The 20,285-nt window shown below is 39.1% G+C and overlaps 1 protein-coding gene across 3 annotated transcripts in view; it reads right to left on the reverse strand.

Moving 5' to 3' along the window:
* The window catches only part of KLHL2 (kelch like family member 2), a 107,388-nt gene that overhangs the window by 72,695 nt on the left and 14,408 nt on the right, over positions 1-20,285 (reverse strand). For 2 of the 3 annotated variants that reach the window (XM_023636350.2, XM_023636349.2), the window contains exons 3-4: positions 12,002-12,108; positions 3,317-3,438 (exon numbers count right to left, since the gene is read on the reverse strand). In XM_023636350.2, the coding sequence (XP_023492118.1) occupies positions 3,317-3,438; positions 12,002-12,108 (229 nt within the window). The remainder of the gene's footprint in view (positions 1-3,316; positions 3,439-12,001; positions 12,109-20,285) is intronic. The other variant, XM_070261415.1, reaches the window with a different exon arrangement.

The following is a 20,285-nucleotide window of genomic DNA, read 5'->3' on the forward strand; positions in this document are numbered from 1 at the left end:
TGATTTGAAACTCTAAACACAAGTCAAATTTAACTTACTCAACAGGAACAACAAAAAAGTTCAATTAAAAGCACGGTGAAGGTAAGATATGTATTCTCCTTTTATTTCTCTTTAAAAAATATATATAAATTGATAAGGCTCAAATTATTCCCCAACCTTGCTACAAATAAAAACAAATATCCAAACTCACAACTAAAGTTTAAAAACTTAAACAAAAAAAAAACACTAAAAAAATAAATCAATAAATCAGGGAAACCTTCCACAGCCAAAAATTAAAGCCCTATTACTTGTGTAATACAGTAGCAACTGCTCCTCCTTCGGAGTTAATTTTTCAAATTACCTCATTCCCTCATTCTGATCCAAAGTTAACAACCTTCCCTTCAAATAGCTATTACATATTTCTTAAATTTATGTATTAAGAAGACTGCATGGTATCACAGAAGGGACCCTAAACTAGGAATCAAGGAAACCAGGCTTATGGTCCTGTTCTTTCACCATCTGACTCTAAGACAGCTGGACCTCAGCCTTCTATGGCACTATGATTCTACATAAAAACATGCAATCCCAAAGAAAAGACTAAGACGCCTGCTATCCTAAAATTGTACTTTATTACTAAAACAGAAACTGACAAAAGGGAGGTGCACCTGACAAGAGATTTGACTTGATTTGATTTCTAGATCTAATAAGAAAATATACCTACAACATTTGAATTACAGAAAGTTCTGTCCCCAGAGTCAGCACTCTCAATGCAGACAGACTCAGAGCAGGGCTTCCAGTTGGGACCATTTAAAACTTCAGTTTAGGGGCCGGCCCGGTGGTGCAGCAGTTAAGTTAGCACATTCCGCTTCTCAGCGGCCTGGGGTTCGCTGGTTCAGAACCCGCGAGCAGGCATGGCACCGCTTGGCAATAAGCCATGCTGTGGTAGGCATCCCACACATAAAGTAGAGGAAGATGGGCATGGATGTTAGCTCAGGGCCAGTCTTCCTCAGCAAAAAGAGAAGGATTGGGAGTAGTTAGCTCAGGGTTAATCTTCCTCAAAAAAAAAAAAAAAAACTTTAGCTTAACATTAATAAGAAGACTACATACCTCTACCATACTGTTCCTTTCCTTAAGGTAAACAGCACTTACAAGAAAGATTTAACAAAGAATAGGCAGACAAAAATACACAAAATAGAGGAAAGGGCAGTTTGGTGTATCTTGATAGATAAATCCTTATTTTGTATTTCATTGAAAAATACTTGTATGGAAAAGGTAGCTTATTTCAATCGATTTTATTTCCAAATCACCTTTTCTAAAACAAGGATTTTTCAATGGAACATAAAATAAGGCTTTACATACCAAGATATTCCTTTATTAAAGAGACATCCCTCTTCCAAAAACACTATACCAAAGTTAAGCATTTAATAAGTCTGCCAAACACAACTCTTTGAATGCATTCCTCTAAGAGCTGAGCAAAATACACAAAAGGCAAATGAGCATGGCAAGAGGTTTTATGAAAGGCTGTAATGACTAATATTTCAGGACTGGAACGTGATCGTTATTAAAGGAAACATGAGAGGCATTCTCTCAGTTCCTCATAGGCGAATGTGTCCACCACAAGAACCAGTGCAAACAACACTCAGTGCTGAATTCACACAGTCTGGTCTCTTAGGCCTAAATCATCTTTTGCAATTTTCCCCATCTGACACATGGCGTGTATCAAAGAAAACAATCAGTAATTCACTTGCTGAAGATCAGATATAGGGCAAAATGAGGCCCATTTGCCTCAAATGAATAAAACAAAGGAGCAAAAAGAAACCCAAGATACAGTCTTGTTGAAAACAATGCCCCAGAATCCAGCAAATAGCCCGACTGCACAGAAAAGACCAGAGTGAGATGACATGTCAGTACTGTTATCTCATGACATGTACCAAACACTGTCTTCCATGTTAAAAAAAATGTTCACCTAGCATCTGATTCACACCTTTATACACAATTTCCATATCAACTAAGGTTTTTCAAACGCCTTATCTCATAAACGGGACTTCCAAGCAAAGATTACTGAGGCCATCTGGGAAAGATCACCAGGAGGCCTTATCACTGCCAATATTTCAGATTTAATAATGGCATGTCTTAAGTTAAAATGCAAAGACTTCAGTCTCCAAATTCAAATATTTTGTATCATATTTCAAGTAATTACCAGGGACAAAAGATTGAACCCATAATTTCCTACTTGGGTGCAAGCAGAATTTAGATACTATTTCTTAAGAAGTTAATCCTAACTCTTTCTGTTGTCCTCAAAACACAGTTTACCTTTTGGAAGGAGTACAAATAAATACAAACTTTTAGATGGCAATTTGGCATATCTATCAAAAATTAAAACATGCATGTATCCTTTGATCCACAAAGGACATTTTAAAGAATCTACCCCATAAAATTTTTGGATGCAAATATAAAAATGCTCGTTCACTGCAACACTTTTGTAAAGGTGAAAAATCACATGTGCTGACTAACGTAAGAGATACCACACAAAAGAATGAGCTGGATCCATATGCACTGACATGTAAAGAACTTCAAGACACCTTGTTCAGTGAGAAAAGCAAATTGCAGAACAACAGGTATAGTAAAAATATATTACGTCATGAAAACTGTGTGTGTGTGTGTGTGTGTGTGTGTGTGCGCGTGTGTGTAACTGCATAGAAGATGGTCTGAAAAGAGTCACATCAAACAGATAGCAGAGGATACCCTCTGGGGAAGGAGAGTGGATCAAACGAGTGTGGGATGGGGTGGGCAGAAAGGGAAGGGCAGTTTTAAAGAGGGACTTTCACTTTCTACTCCATATACTGTCCATCTGTACCATTTAAACATTTACATCATACATACAAAACATTTGTTCTTTATACAAAGTAAGGAAGAAGTAATGTCAAATTTTAGCTAAACTCCAGAATCACTTAGAGAGGATGCTGAAACAGTAAAAGAAGTAAAGGCTCTTGGCAGTCAAAAACATCCTTTGTAGACTTCAGCCTTCAAGAGAATAAAGAAAAATGTGGGCAGCATCAATCAGTAGTTATAAATGAATATGACAGTGTTTTCAGAAAAGAACAAGCAACATTCACAGAACTAAAGGATTTGTATCTTAGAACTTTAAGAATATAAAAGATACTGAAATCAGAAACATTATTAAAAAGATATAATCATTCCAAATGTCTCTTGGAAATGCAGTTTTAACAATGAATTCTCGCACTTTGGTACAAAATGTATACTGTGTGGGTATGCTTTTTTGAGTTGAAAAACTGACATGTATAACGAGCTAAATGGTATGAGTGTTTGCTCTTACCTGTACATTTTCTTCTGTAACCTGAATTTCTGCAGTGTAAACATAATCAATTAGCATCCTCAGGGTCCAGCCGTCTACCTCTTTTATTCGAACTCTCTTTGCTCGGCTCTCACTCATCTCACCTAAAACACAAAGAAGAAAGAGTGACGCTGCAGCAAGACACTGCTGAGGAAATACCAACGCCAAGACAGACTGATCACTTTTCTTGCCACTCACTCTATTCAGTAGGCAAATGATCGCCACTTTTTGCAGGTCTGAAACATTCTCCTACCTCCCCTAAAAGCTTACCTGAGCAAACCATAAAACGAACTTTTGTTACCCCTTAGACCTGAAAATCACATCAACAATGAACATGCCACATGTCCAACTGCATTAACTACAATACCTGTGGCATTACAGGTTCAGTGTCCAACGCTGTCCATGCTTTTTTTGGGGGTCCATGCTTTTGAGAAGTTTGTTTCCTTTGGGGATTTCTACTCCTGATTAAATAGTCAAAATGTTACCCCTTCTCACTAAGAACAATGAGCACTTGCTGCAAAGGCCCCATCTGATTAGCAGCATTCATTCAACAAGCACATCAGTGCCTGCCATGGACAGGTGTGGCCTGCGCTGGACACAGAGGCTCTGCCCTCAGGGGGAGGACATGATCCTCTTTCAAGCAAAAATTAGAACACAAGTTACCCAAGATGCTGAGGGAATGCAAGACAAAAGAGGGATCAAAAAGAATTAGGCAAAGACAAAGGCTTGAACAGTGATCTTCTAGCCCAGTTCCATTGCTATTTGTCATCCGCTCCTGTTTGTCAGCCCCGGGAACTTCATGCTCCAGTCATTTCCATACCAGCATTTACTACTAAACCCAGATACTCTTCCACATCACTGCCTGCTAAAAAGTGGTACGAGACTTCCCTTCTAATACCCATTGAACCAGTGAAGCATTCAGGAATCACAAATAAGATCCTCTCTTGTAGAAAGAAACAGGGAAGCAGAAAAGAGAAGGGATGGCCCCTAAACCAAGGAGATGTGGGGAAAGCCAGAAGTAGGTTTGAGCACTCACATGTGGACAACAGAAAATGACCCAAGATATAGCGAGACATAAGCAATCAAATGGTGGGAAAAGAAAACTTCAATGAAAAACAACAAGAGTCTAAAAATAATGTTGAACACGATGAGACACCTTAGGAAAAAGGTTTGGTCCTGGAATTCATTAGGTGTTAGAGATAAAAGCATCAGCATGAAGAACAATGCTGCCACCCCTCACCTTTACCTTAATCCAGCATCTCCTGTTAGAATAACAACACAATGACCTCAAGATGTCTTGAAAGTTAATTTCTTTTTCAGAAGAAGTGAACTGTCAGCAATTGTAAACTATCAGAAAAGCCTATGGGAATCTATAATTACACAAATATCCTTTGCAAACACAAACCTTGGGAGGAGAGAAATACTAATAGCGATGTACATTTAACTGCATGCTTCCCTGGAGATGATCTCTGACAAGACCTCAGAAAGAAGCTCTTTTCCCTTTAAGAGCTAAAATTGCTCAAAAACTACCCTGCTACTTCCCAGGGGGGAAAACATCCATCAGAACTACAAGGGAAGAGAGATAGTTAATAAGAAAGAGGTATTACATACGCCTATGTAGCAGGAAGACAGGACTGAGTTACACGTCTGCTGCCTTAGCACGTTTTTCTCCTCCCCTTAAAGGAGATGGGAAAAATGGAGGGCCAAGGAACATGGAAATATAATTCTCTATCTGCAAATAAGGCACCTCCCTCTATCCTACTGTCTTCCTGCAGCTTGTAGACAGATGGAATCTGTATCATCGGGAATTCTTCTGTGCCCAAAGTGAAGCACTTGGACTTGGACTTTAGACAAAGGCCACACCTAATTCCTCTACAGGGACCCTGTGATGTGCGAAGCCCTGCAGGGTCTGGGGCCACACAAGCATAAAGCCATGAACTTAGTTCTCAAGGACTGAATTCACCCTTTAGGACTTAGGCAAGACTTAGCTTAGACAAATACCAGTCTGACTTTGATTTATATATATGACTGAAAAATAATTAGTCCTCTGCCAAGCAGTTTTTAATATTATAGTTTTTAAGGTATTGCTGCTATAAGAGACACTTTGCTAATTCATATATTCTTTATGTGTCTTTTTTTTTTTTTTGAGGAAGATTAGCCCTGAGCTAATATCCACGGCCAATCCTCCTCTTTTTGCTGAGGAAGCCTGGCCCTGAGCTAACATCTGTGACCATCTCCCTCCATTTTATATGTGGGACACCTGCCACAGAACGGCTTGACAAGCTGTGCATAGGTCCGTGCCCAGGATCCGAACCAGCGCAACTCCAGGCCACCAAAGCGAAGCATGCAAACTTAACCACTATGACACTGGGCTGGCCTCTCCTTATGTGTCATTTTTAATATTAACTACACCTCTCCCCAAAAATTGTATCTAGCTACTTTCAACAAATCCAATCTCTATCATATACTGCTTTAGAAACGTTTTAATCTTTATTTTTCATATTAATTTACAAAAGCAGTAACAAAAACAAATAGGTTGCCACAGATTGCAGTAATAGTTGAAAAATTCCAAAAACTACCTAAGAAACAAAACACATACTAAAGACAGATGTAAAGTTATTTAGATCTAATTCTAGTTTTTACATATTACCTTAGTTATGGCCCTTTACTGTGTTTATAGATGAAATCCTTAATCAGTATGGTTTTATGAGATTTATTTTTGATAATGCATTTTTAAAAGATATCCAATGATACTGTACAGAGTGTATCTTGTATCATTTTTAACTTCCCATAGTCTCTCTCCGGATGAGAGTATTTTGTTTCTGTGTTTTGATCATGCAGAACTCTAAAGCTATACTAGGATATTCACACAAACATCATCACTAAAAACTTGAGAGTCGTCTTTGACTCTCTCCTCTTCCTTATGCACCCATCTCATCATTCACTAAAACCTGCAAAATTAACCCAGATAGATCTCAAATCAACCCCCTCACCTCCTCTCCATCCTTTCTGCCACTGTGCCAGTGGGGCTCCCATCATCTCTTGCCAACACCACCACAGCAACCTCCTAACTCTTTCCCTATCTCTAGGACGGACTCCATGGCACTCAAAAGCCTTCAGCTGCTCCTGGTCCAGGCATGCAAGCCCCTTCCATGTCCTGCCCCTGCTTCGCTATCCAACCTCCTCTCTCTCTCTCACTTCTAGTCTTAAAACACATCAATAAGGAACTTTTTGTAGTTTTCCCACACACACCAAGCAATTTCCTACTTTGATGCCTTTGTTGGGCTTTGTCCTCTTTGTCTCCCCAAGCCCTCATTCCCCAGGCTAACCCACACCATGAAAAATCTACACATACTTCAAGACTCAGCTGGAACCTCTCCAGGCAGCCTTACCTGTTGGTGACCCAAGGCTGGGTTAGGCTCTCATCCTGGGTACGCTTGGGTACGTCCTGCAAATCCATCCTGTCATAATAATCCCTAGTTCTCCCCACCTGGATTCTTGAGCTCCCTGGGAGAAGAGATGATGTCTTTCTTACCTCTGTTTCCCACCATGCCCCACATATGGTAGATACCCAATAAATATTTGTTGGATGAATGAATGACTAGAAGAATGAAAAGTAAAACAAGAGCCAATTTAAAATGCAGCACCTTTACTTAACATAATTAATAACACTTAAATTAGTCCTGAATGTGGGTATTCCAGCTAAGAAGGATCTTCGTCAACAAACATTTATTGAACATCCACCAAACACTGCAAGCCAAGCTAAGTACTTTCAGTAATGAACACTGCACCATGTCTACTTTTTGTTGAGAAAAGAAATGAATTATTCCTAATTGTAAAAGCTTACAGACATATGTATACATAGAAACATTTCCATCTCAAGGACCTTTAGTCAGCACCCAGCACAAACTGGTGACTTTATCTACTCTGAAGTTCTAAAAAGTAAATAGGCTTAAAAGGGCAAACCCTAAGATCCATTTCAATTAAAAAATCCTATGATTCTAATTTGTTATTGTTTAGCATATAAAAATATGAGGGAAAAAACATAAAAGTATAATACAGAAGCTTTTACTATGCTGAAATCCTAAGAAGCGAATGACAAATTTACAACTTCATTTATTAAATAAATTTTATTCCATTACTCCACTTGACATGACTCTGTATGACAAGTTCCACTTATTATCTACTCTAATCATTATTGCCCTTTTGTTCCTTATTAGTCTTGGGTTCAAAGAAGCTACCGACACCCAGGTATTTTCCTTCTAGCAAGAGGAGCCAGATGCCCCTGCCAGCCACTCTCTATGGTGGTCATGATACATAACTGCCCAATTCTACAACTAATCTAAGGCTAATGTGGTAACTGCTTTCCCCTGCCAGTTTTGGTCTAGTCTGAGTAACTTCTGGAAAGGGTCTCCTGGCTCCTAAAAGAGAGAAAAAAAGAAAGATGTCCACTCTGGTGGGCGTCTTGCGTTCACGGGAGGAAGGAACCTTAGGATAAAATTTTTATTGAGGACAGCAGGAGGAGAGACAGAAGGAAGCGGATCCCTAATGAAATTCTCAAGCTGCAGATCTGATCATGCATGCTGCCCAGCCTACTTTCCAGTAATGAGAGAATACATTTGCTTACTATTTAAATCAGTTTAAGTGGAGTTTTCTTTTCTGTGAAGACTAAAACATTCTTAGGTTCTTTATGCACAACACCCTATTTAATTTTCTTCACAGCAGTCAGTAATATCAGAAATCATCTTTTCTTTACGTTTACTCTGTCTGACCTTTCCTCTTTTCCTCAATGAGAATCCTAAGAACAGAGACTTGCCTGTCTTGTTCATCTCTATGGTCTCCAAAGCCTAAGATAATGCCTAGTACACAGATGATGCTCAATAAATATTCCTTGATGAATGAAAGCATGACTCTTAGACAAATATAACCAAACAACTTTTAAAAAATCTCCCTTCTTAATCATTCAAATAATAATTGATCTTTTGCTATTCTAATTTGCCTTACTGAATCATGTCTAATACGACAAAAGAAATTATAAAAAAAAGATACAAATAAAAATTCAATATTTCCCACTAGATTTGATGCCTGTGGCATCAAACAAGTCTCAAATGTATTTGTAAGAGAAACAGCTTTCTAAATGCCACATTTGTAACAAACAAGTAACTTAGAAACACAAGAACCCACTTTGATATATTCTTTCTTAAGTAACAGTTAAACAACCCCGCCTTGCTCTAAACAGGCCCACACCTCACAAAGTAAGAACTTGTGACTATTACAGAACTGCTTTTCACCTTCCTGCTTTACCCAAATACTTGGAACTATGATGAGTAACAATTCTCTTTTAGGTGATACAATTTGAATGAAAAATTCACCTACAGTTTATGGTAGATTAAAAACAAGGGGGAAAAAAGCACATCTGCATACTCCTCATTTCCTAAGAGGTGAGTCACAGAAAACAAAAGAAGAGTAGGGTAACGCCCTGTGACACCACAAGCACTTCTGATCATCCACTGAACACAAGAAGATAAATAGACAACAGTGTAGGAGGGGACGGAAGCAGGCAAAGGTCTACCTGTTGGCCTCACTATATTTTTTATAATAGAGTTTAACAGGGCTTCAAACCAAGAAAACAGATAAACACTAGACTCATATTCTAGCAAATCTTAAATGAATGTACGTACACTAAACCACCTACACCAATTTCCATATCTTCCTTCCCTCATCTCTGCCAAAATGTTGACTATTCAGCGGACTCAAAATAAGAAGACATACAAAGATTGCCAGAAAGGTAAATAGCTATTGCTGAAGAACCATAAAAGGCTAGCCTAATAAGCATATGAAAAGATGCTCAACAACATTAGTCATTAGGGAAGTGCAAATTAAAACTACAAGAGATGCCATTTCACACCCATTAGAATGACTACAATTGAAAAAAAAAAAAGAGAGCAACAACTTGACAAGATGTGGAGAAATAGGAAACCTCATACATCGCTGATAGGAATGTAAAATGATGCAGACACTTTGGAAAACAGCATAGCAGTTTTTTATAAAGTTAATTATAAATTTACCACAGCAATGACCCAGCAATTCCACTTCTACATATCTACCCCCATGAGAAATGAAGACATCTGTCCACACAAAGAACTGCACAGGAATGTTCGCAGCAGCAGTATTCCTACTACTCCAACATTAGAAAAAACCCCAAATGTCCATCAACTAGTGAATGGATAGTCAAAATGAGGCATATTCATACAACAGAATCTATTTAGCAATAAAAAGGAACAAACTGATGATACATACCATGACACGGATGAATCTCAAAAACGTTATGTGGGAATAAAAATGTTCTAAAATTGATTTATGGTAATGGCACTCAGTAAATTTACAAATTATTGAACCCTACACTTGAAATGGGTAAATTTTATGTAAAATATGCTTCAATAGAGTTGTAAAAAAACACAACGGAGGTACTCAATTCACATTTTATATGTGCCAGAAATTAACATAGTATCCCTACTTTGCATCTACGTTAGCACACAGAAATCTAAAATTTGACCAAGTACTCTCAGGCAGACACAGGTTGAACTGTAAGACATACCCACCCACCAGTTAACTGAGATACACTAGAAATACTCATAGAATCAAAATGTCTTCAGGGCCTCATTCCCACCATTAGGCAAAGCTCACATATTCATAAATTGCCTGTCAGCTAAAACATGAAAAGTTGAGAACCATTAGACAAAAAAAAAAAAGAGGGAAACTGAAATGTAGTTTAGATTACAAAGGAAACAGAAGAAAGACAAAAATATAATAAGATCTCCCGTCTCTAGCATCCATGTCTCTGGATGTCTAAGGCTTAGGGAGTTGGGAGACTCTACGTATTGCCTTTTGAGGGGAAACGAAACTAACCTTGATCTTGTAGTTTTATGTTAATCCCTTTATTTTTGTAACTGTGGAAAATATTTTTTAAAAAGTCTAGTCTAAGACTTTCTCAATCTTTTATTCTTACAGAATACAGAGCAAAGGCATTTAGGAAAAGTAAAAAATAACACTGATGGAGACCATGCTTCTTACTGCCAACATTAACTGAGCATTTTCTATGTATCAAGTAAAGTGCTAAGAAATTCACACATATATGATCTCATTTAATCTTTATAAAAATCCTAGGAAGTAATATGATCGTGCCCATTTTCCAGAAAGGGAAACTGATGAAGCCCAGACTGATAAAGTTACTGATGACCCCAAAGGTCCAGTAATTCCAACAAGTAAGTGGCAATAGCAGTGTCATCTGAAGGAAGGCCACTTACAGGAGACAACACTTTACTAGGGAATTCCTAAATAAGGCCAACACATCCCAGACTGAACCCTCCTCTTACAAGCCTAGAGATTCTGTTCAGGAAAGTGTCCACGAGTAATAAATAAGACATAAACCAAGAGACTGAAGTGAACACCAGACATAAAAATTTGACTAGTCCCCCTTCAATAGTACTGACTTTTAAAATCAGCCTCAGGTAAAGGTCCCCTCCAAAATCACTTCCCCAACTTGGCTCACAGCCCCTCTGCTATCCTTCTCACATTCCTGATTATTTAACTCAGTTCAGGAACAGCAAGACCGCAATAGGCTGAGAAAGTGAGGTGGCCTCTAGACTCCTCTCCCCAGAATACCAAGCCCATACTCTCCACAAGGCCTTCTGCGCTCGTCTTCATCTGTGAAAACCTTTATATCCATTAGGTCTCAGGAAACGTGAGACTGCCTCCTCTCAATGCTGCCCGTCACAGTCCTCATCATCGGTATCACTGCACTGGGCACACAGATCTTCCATACACTGTACGTATTTAAAGTGTGCACATCTCACCTCCCTAGGGACTCCATAAGCTATTGGGTGAGAAGCTTATTTACACTGTTTTTGCATTCCTTGAAGCATCTAGTAAAATGTTAGGAAATACTTAATAGTTTCTAAAGTATGAATAGCTTTGTATTTGTGCTTTTTTGTACAACTACATTTGTATTTATATGTATTTTCTTTGCCCTACCAATACTCTAAGATTATAAGCTCACTGTTGAAACAGATAATAACTTCATTTCTTCATACAGTACTATATGCTTAAATTTTTTTTTTTTAAAGAATGAGGTTAAAGACTTCAAGTGTGACAGGCACAAATTACTTTTTTTCCAGAAGTACTAAACTCATTCTACATATTTTTACACTTGCCTAAGTACGTACATTATTTTCTTATATTCCCAAATCAAAGGACATTAAATAAACCTCTCTTTGATCACTGTAAACACTGGATGAAGTAAATGTGAAAATCATTTGAAAAAATGTAAAATACAGTAAAAGTACTTTTCTTTTGCCAAATAATAAAATGCCAAAAGCTGTTATAAATGGCAAGAAAGTAAACTAAGCTAATATATGTAAATATGAATGTAAAGGGGGAAAACTAAGCATAAAATTCCAACTATGTGTATGCAATGTACACACCCACACAACATAATTACATCAAAAACCAAAGATGAGGAGGAATTTGGAACAAAGCTAGAGGATTTTCTTCCATTTTGATGCTTAATTTCATAAAAGTAAAATGTTAATAAGAAAAGAAAATATGGAAAGACAAGTCCAGATCTGTATACATTTAAAAAACATCCATAACTAAAATATTTCATACCTGTAAACATGGCATGAAAATAAGGACTACAGGCGGCCAGCACCACTCTATGAGCAGAGATTTCCATGTCTTCAGCCACAATCGTGACATCACACAGCAAATTTTGACTGTTTACAAAGCAGAGAAAAAATTTTAATGATACCAATAATAAATGTACTAAACATCCTATACAAAAATATTACAGTAAAAGCCCACTTTTCTGAAATTGAGACTTACTAATATAGTTATGACAAAGGCCCAACATGCCGTGGGCCCTCACTCAAATTCTTGCCTTTGTTTAACAGAGAAATATTTCCAAACTCGATTACTGATTTCTCAACTGATAGGAAATTACTGGCAGCAAACCATCAATGGAACTGTATAATGGGAAGTAGTTTGAATGAAGAACAGCATCAGCAGAAGTGGCAGATGGCAGTCTGACATTGAGAGAAAGACAAAATAAAACATATGTAGGAACCTAAATTGGGTCAGAGTATCCAAAAAACAGATATTTAACATGACCCTGGGTCATCAAGCAAAGGTAAAATTATATTCAATTACCCCTGCTGCTTAAAAGGCAATTGGGCATCTGAAACTTAATCAGATCATTTTACCAATGCAAAATATCTCATTCCTCAAGGCCAAAAACTATTACCACATATAAAATTTAAAAAGCATTTTGTTACCTTAAAACAAACCATTATTCAGCAAACATAATTATACCTTAAATTCTAAAATATCCACTTCATTCAAAAACATGTGGTGAACACTTTTTACATGCTATATAAGCTGCTAGATGAGACACTCCAACTAAATAAGAATGTCACAGAATATCTTCTTGGCAAAGAAGGTTGCTGATACTTATTCCAAAACAAGCAAGACTCCAACTCTAAAACCGAGCTTACTGGTAGTCATGTCATTAATGACTAAAATAGGTATGGTGAAACCAAGTCCTTTCCACACCTCAAATATCCGAGAACTGAATTTATGTGCACAGTGTACACAAGTCAGAACAGGCTTCCCATTTCCTACAAGGGTGGCCTGCCTGCTTCTGCAATTTTCTAGCAGCTTACAAGCAACATTTTCCCATGAGTTTAACCAAGTCCTTGAAGTTTTCCACTTTTCCGCACTGCTTACAAACTGTTTCTGTGGAGTTCACAGCAAAACTTTTGAAGATCCAACTGGCATCTATTTTCCCTCCAGTCTAGGAGAAACAGTGAGAAAAAGGAGTACGACAGCACTGGTGACAATGGCATCCCAGGGCCTCGCTGCGGTGAGCCTGTTATGCCCTTTAGATGGAAGCATGGCTCATGGGTAGTGCCGATTTAATGGCTCACGATGCTGTGTGAGACACCAGGCAGGTCCCACATTAGAATCATAAAAGGTGGCACAATGTCACTTATTTGTGATTCCTCCAAATCAGTGTGGAAAACTGACAGAGTCTACTGCCTGCTCTGAGAATATATAACCACTCTGCAATTCTATGAATTCCATGGGTTCCCAAATCATCAGGGTAGGAAAAGTCAGTGGGGTTTTCAGGAGGGGACTATGCAAGAGCTTTACCTGCATGTATTATCTCCTTTAGACCCCAGCACAATCTCATGAGGTGTTATTAAGATCTTTACCCCCCAAATGTATATAGCTAGGGAAGCCAAGGCTAAGGATGAATAACCAGCCTAGAGCCCCCACTAATGGCAATGCCAGGATTCAAATCCATGGAGTCCAGCTCCAGAGCCTCTTAACTACTACACAAAACCACCTAAAGCTGTGTGGTTTTAAGACTCATTAAGGCTTGAATAAAATAGGGAATAGAAAGTATAAATTATAAATAACACCAATTTATTATCTGACAAACTATATAATAGAAACTATTTTTAAAGTTCTATATATAGTTTATAAAAGGCCCAATTTTAGTGGGTATTTAGCACTAGCTCTACAAGAATATTTAGAAAAATCAAATTCAACCAAACCCTTCAAGATCATCTCCGTCCTTAAAGAGACTAGAGGAAAGGAATAACAACGCAAAGATTGCAGGATACAATGTAAAGATGCTATGGGAATAGGGCATCCAAATCACACTGGGAGTCAGAACAGGCTTCCTGCAGCTGCTGACCTGAAGCTGAGTTCTAAAAACAAGGAGGCATTAGCTGGATGGAGAAGGGGCACGAGAACTCCACACAGAGAGAACACTACGTGCTGTTGCGTGGAGGCTGAAGCTGCAAAGCACAATGAGGAGCTGTGGAACAAGAAGAGCAGTGAGAGAGAGGGATGAGAGAGAGGGAGAGAGAGAGAAGGGCATGAGCGAAGGAGAGGAGGGAGGTGGGACAGGGGTCAGCAGAGCTGCTGACAGTCTCTCCAGAATAGGGCCATCCGGGTTTTCCTCCTGTGACCAGAGAACCTGGACACAGTCAAACGTGAGTCAAGTGCATCCTTATGCCTATCTTCCTGTTGTCAGTAATCCTTCTTAGTGCTCTAGTTTCAAAATGGAACTTAAGTGGAATTACACTTGAATACCTCAAAATCACGTAATTAATTATCTTCAGCTTCAATTACAATTACTCATTGATCCAAACGTTCTAGCATAACACCTGCTGGTTGTCACTGACATAATTAGCTCAGCTTTACTGGCTTATTAGTTGATTAGTTAACTAATAAGTTAAAAACAGCACAAACTAGTATGCAGCCACACCTTGGGTTGGATCACATGTAGTCTATGGGCCACATTACAAATCAAGGACATATTTAGCTTTAATGTTCAATTTTTTATCTTTCTGTCTCCAGCAAGAATATATTTTAAAACAGCACTCAAGGACTAGAGGAAGCCGACCAGCCTTCTTTTCTTTCAGCCAGCATGTGTCTACTGAGTCTGGCCCTTCCCTCTTTCCAAATATGCAAGCTCACAAGAGGCTGGATGACTTTTGGGTGAAGAGGAGAAGGTTACAAATGAAAAGCCTGGCAATAAAAATAAGAGAGACTTGTTTTAGCAGCTCATACCCAGAGTCTACACGGTGAGTTTCTGAGTTTATGCTCCTATTATTTGAAATCTAATAAGGCAATGGTCTGTAGAAGGAAAGGGATTCCAGAATAAGGAGATAAAGAAAGTTGCCATTTAGCAAAATTTGCATTTATTCATTCATTCATGAAATACCTAGAGTGGCTACTGTGTGCCAAGCACTACGTCATTTACCACAATAAAGAAGATAATGTCTGTGATAGTAAGGAGTTTACAGTCGAGTGGGAGAAACAGACAAGCTAACAGGTAATTACAAAATGAATCTATGACTATTTTGATGGGGCAGGTGAGGGGTGTTTGAGAACAACACACAAGAGAGGCCAAGACCAACCTTATGGAAGTTTTGGAAAGGAGGTCGCTTCCAACCTCAAATCTGGAAAACAGGAGTCACACAGGCCTTATGTAAAACTCAGCGGCACAGGAAGAGGAAAAGCACTCCATCCCCTAAATGAACCAGCATCATGAACACTGGTCCTTCTCTGGTAAAAAACTGCTCTGAAAACCAAGGGAACATGCCTGACCACATCAAGATACCCTTTGGTCTTCCAATATAAAATGAATGAATTCCTAAGACTAGAAAAACCTATCACTACTGTGTACATATCTTCTTAAAGTAAAATGTGCCATCAGGCTCTGAGATACCAAAAATAATTAGTAGTCACACGAAACACAAATTTACTTTCTAGTGGGAGTGGGCATGGTGGGGAGATTACATGGCATCTGCCCACCTTTCTTCCTCAGGTGCCAGGGAAAATCTGGAGGCACTTCCTGCCACAGGGAGAGGAATCGGAGTAACAGCCAAGGTGCCAGGCTGGTGAGAGGAGCTGTTAGCCAGAGTTCACGGGGCAAACACAAACCACAGCCTAGGAATGTGCCCAGAGTCATCTTTGGAACAGCACCAGGTGTCAGGACAAAGAAACAAAGACAGACATAAAAGAAACGAGGCAAGAGGTCAGAAGCCAAGGAAATCAAAAACTGGACGGGAAGTAGAGGGTGAGCCAGACGTGGTGCTGCTGTTCACTGAGTATGAGCTACCTGGCATGCAGGCAGGTGGGGTAGGGAGATGAGATATTTTCAAGGTGAAAGGCTTCCTGATTGCTGACTTAAATTAGTCATATTTAACTAAATTTAATATAACTGACAATGCCATTTAACAAACAAGGCAGATGCCACCTGGCTAAAATGTCAGTAATCTTGAAGAACAAGAGAACTCCGTGACAAGTGTCACTGCTGTCTTCCTTCTTAAGACCATGATGGCTTGAATTTGAATTTCTGTGGCAGTTAAGCACAGGGAAAACCTACATGTTGGGTTTAATAAGATTCACCACCACAATAAGAGTCCTGAAAAACAGCACAGTCTACTCAACAGATTTGCACCCGCTGAGATTTTCAAAGAGGAAGTAGGAAGCGGTGACAGTCAACTTAGAAAGTCATAGGAGAACCTACTACAGTGATTTAGAAACTGCTTTAAACTAGTAAAGGGTCCCGGAAAGAGAATCTACCATTCTTTCCAGATAGAATTGAGATAGCAGAATGACAGTGAAAAATGACAAAACAGAGCCACAAGAAGACATGGGGGAAGGCATGTTTCTGAAAGCGTATCTGTAGGGAAGGGAATGTGTCTAGATTCAAGGACTTGCAAGAACACTTGGTCACAGTTGAGAGGAGAAGATGAAAAGAATAATTAGAAATACAGTGAAAGAAGATATTAGGGCCAGGGAAGGGTGGTGGGGAGGGGGCAGGGTAGAGAGATGAGGAAGTTAAAGGATTTCAGAGGGGACACAGTACTGCATAGGTGAGTTTCTGAACACGAGGGTGAAAAGCTTGACTACCTGGTAAAAAATGGAGAATTGATACAAAGGAAACTTCTCCATTAAAAGTTTTTTTTAAAAAAAACCTGGTAAAATAAATCACCAGGTAGATACTCTCAGCTATAATAATTTAAAAGAAATACACCAAAGTCAGATTTTCTGATCTGAGAGGGACTACTGAAGGCAAACTGTGAAGCATTGTGGTGTCTCACACAGGGGAGGTATTCAGAAATGTGGCGAAAGAGAAGAAACCAAAGTTGGTTAGTCATTTACCACCATCCATTCGTCACATCTTTTGAAATGTTTAATGATTCTACCCATGCTCAATAAACACCACTTAAAAAGAGATCCATCACAAATGCTTAAGGAACACTGTAGAAGATTACCAGTTAAATTGAGACTGTAAGCTTCAAAATCGCTCTTAAATTTTCTAAATAAAACAGTCAGCTTGATTTGGGGGCTCTTCCCAATTGCTCTGTCCTTCAAGGAATGTTTTATATTCAACTCTAGTGCAACATGAAAGCAAATGAACCTGACAATGGTTTATTATAGAAAAATATATATACTAGACACATTAGAGCAACAAGAAAATTCACATCCTATGTAATTTCCTAAAAATCTCTTTTAAAAGCAGGGATATAAAGCTATGAAGAGACAGGCAGATTCACTTAAGAGTGTTGTTTAATTCACTTGCCATCTAAGCAACAAAGTACAAATAAAAGAAGAGCTACAACTCAAATGTTTCACAGAGGCACAACAGATAATGTAATCTTAGTGGTGAACCAGGTCCACAAAGTCTAAAAGTCCTGGGGGGAACATACCATAAGCACTCCTTTGAGAGAGAGCCGCAGGCTCTTCTGTTTAAATTACCTTCTGGAATGTAAGAACTGCTCTTACAGCTGAATGATTAAATATTTACGACTTTTGGATGATATATAGGTGAACATCTAAATTGCTTCATATGACTTATCCCTGCTGAAAACTTTCAACTCCTAAATATAACTTAAGGCTCAAAATGATCTTCCTTCTAAACAAATAAGAGGTTAGTCCCCACTAACACTCATTGAAATTTTTAAAGCTCAAGTACAGCCTTAACCCATATTCTAGAAAATAGAAGTTTTGGGTTTCTTTTTTTAACTTAAAGGCAAAATGCTACCTTTTGATAGTTCCTTTTTTGGTCATCTCAAAAAGCTCACAGTCTAATGTTTTCAATAATACTGCGTCTGGAATTTACTCTGCTTCTTCATCTCCTCCAGAAACCCAATACAGTGTGCTGCACATAACAAGCACTCGGTTTGATTTTGAATATGTCAGTGTTTTGAAAAACCCTCCCCCCTCCAACCCAGGCTTGGGAAGTTTAAACAGAGATGTGTTGCTGTACTCGACCTGTCCTTTTACTACACTGCCAGGTTGTTCCTCTGACATCATTAATCTTACAATGCTGCTCCTTTTCTCAAAAGCCTTCGCTGACTCCCACTGCCCACAGGATTAAGTCCAACTTCACCGTGTTATTTAAACCTGCCACAATTCTGTCCTTCTCTCACTTCCTAACCTTTCTCTACACACTCCCCAGCATGAACTCTTTTTTTTTTAAATTGAGGTAACATTGGTTTATAACGTTATATAAATTTTAGGTGTACATCATTGTCTTTCGACTTCTGTATAGACTGAATCGTGTTCATCACCAAAAGTCTAGTTGCCACCTGTCACCTTACACATGTGCCCCTTTACCCCTTTCGCTCTCCCCTCATGAACTCTTGATTTACTTTATCCAACAGGTTATGTTTATCCCCTCCCTAGTTTGTGCAATTATCCAGAACAGGAACGGCCTCTCCCCTCCCATCCTTCGTATGAATCCTACTGCGTGCACCCCGTCAGGCCCAGCTGAAACCACCTCCATGGACAGTTGTGGCTTTCTCCTGTGGGAATCCTCTTCAGTACCCACATTTTGCACACAACCTTCCACCAGCTCATCCTCTTGTCTGTTCATCTCCTGCAGCAGTCTAGACCCCCAAAGGGCACAGGCCAAGTCTGATACTGCTTTTGGCTCCCACACAGCCTTTTGGGCACACTGGCTGATTTCAAAGGAGAACCAGGTGCTTACAAATGCTTGTTTAATACATTGCTTAGAAGTGACTACAGGGTTTTTAAACCAAATAATTTTAAGTTATTCAAGCTCATACTGGGCTGGGACATAGAGCTATATCTTCGCCTCCTGTTTAAAAAAAAATCAAAAAACTATTTTAAGAAAACTTCACACTCTTTTTCTGTAAACTGTATTAATTCTGTAACAAACCTTACAAAACTCCTGACTTCCCACTCCCACACCTTACACCAACTATAACTGGAAGAAAAGTGACTTTTACTCCTGAAATCTCACTTCCATTAGCCGAAGGTTCATAAACACACTCTCTACATACGGCTGTTAATCTACCAATTAGAGGTGACAGCCCAAGAGCAGAGGGGCGAGAACAGGGAAGTTCTCCTTTCCCAGAAGTCAGGAAACCACTCTCAGCTGCCTTTTCCTGGCAGCAGGAAGTTGACGCAAGGACAGGAAATAAACGATTTTCAGCTATACGAGGAGTAGGTCACTTCAGAGATTTTTTTTTTTAAGAATTATTCAAATTGGCTATAAGGGGTAAGAGAGAAGGGAATGACATTAAAAACAAAGAAAAAGGCTCTGATGAATCCCAAAGAGAGTTCACTTTTAAAAACACTATCAGTTAGTGACGTCATTAAAACATCCTGGTTATAGACCCGGCAGCCAACACTCTCTGGCTATTCAAAGGTTATTCTTTGTTCTGAAAATCAGCATCAACTGCCAGCCTGGTGACACACAGCTCCTGAAATGGTGCAACACAAAGACCAAGAAGGTACTATTTCACAGCTATACAGTTCACACCCGAAATGGGACAAACAGGTGAATGAAGGCCAGAGCTAAATGATCCTAGGACGAGGCAAGGACACCACATGACACGCAGCAGGTAAGCAGGAAAAAAATCTCAGAGGCTCAGAGAAGGTCAGAGCGGCAATGAACCTCAGATACTCCATCCCTCCATCTCCCTCATTTTATAGTTAAGACTCAAAGAAGTAAAACAGTTGGCCCAAGGCCAAAGAGTCTGTCCCCAAACCTAGGTCATTTACCTCAGGGGAAGGAGCACGAGACATTACCTTCCCTGCAGTTCAGTGAGTCCCGTCTGGGTCAGGAGAGACCCACTCACACAACCCCAGTGGAAGGCCAACTGCTATGACACCCCACAGGAGTGGGGGGAGGACATGTGAAGAGGTGTATTAAAAGTCAGCCTTTCTAGACTTTTCAAAGAAAAAGAAAAGCCATTAAGGATCTCAGTCTTAAAATAACCAGACTGTTTTTCTTATTTTTCTTTCCGTTCCACTTAGTAACCACTGGATTTTACACTCTAATAACTACTGTTGCAACAGGATTAAAAAACTGAAACAACACGGCCAGATCTGCTGGATT

This window comes from Equus caballus, chromosome 2, assembly GCF_041296265.1.
Source record: "Equus caballus isolate H_3958 breed thoroughbred chromosome 2, TB-T2T, whole genome shotgun sequence".
In the NCBI taxonomy this organism is placed as follows: domain Eukaryota; kingdom Metazoa; phylum Chordata; class Mammalia; order Perissodactyla; family Equidae; genus Equus; species Equus caballus.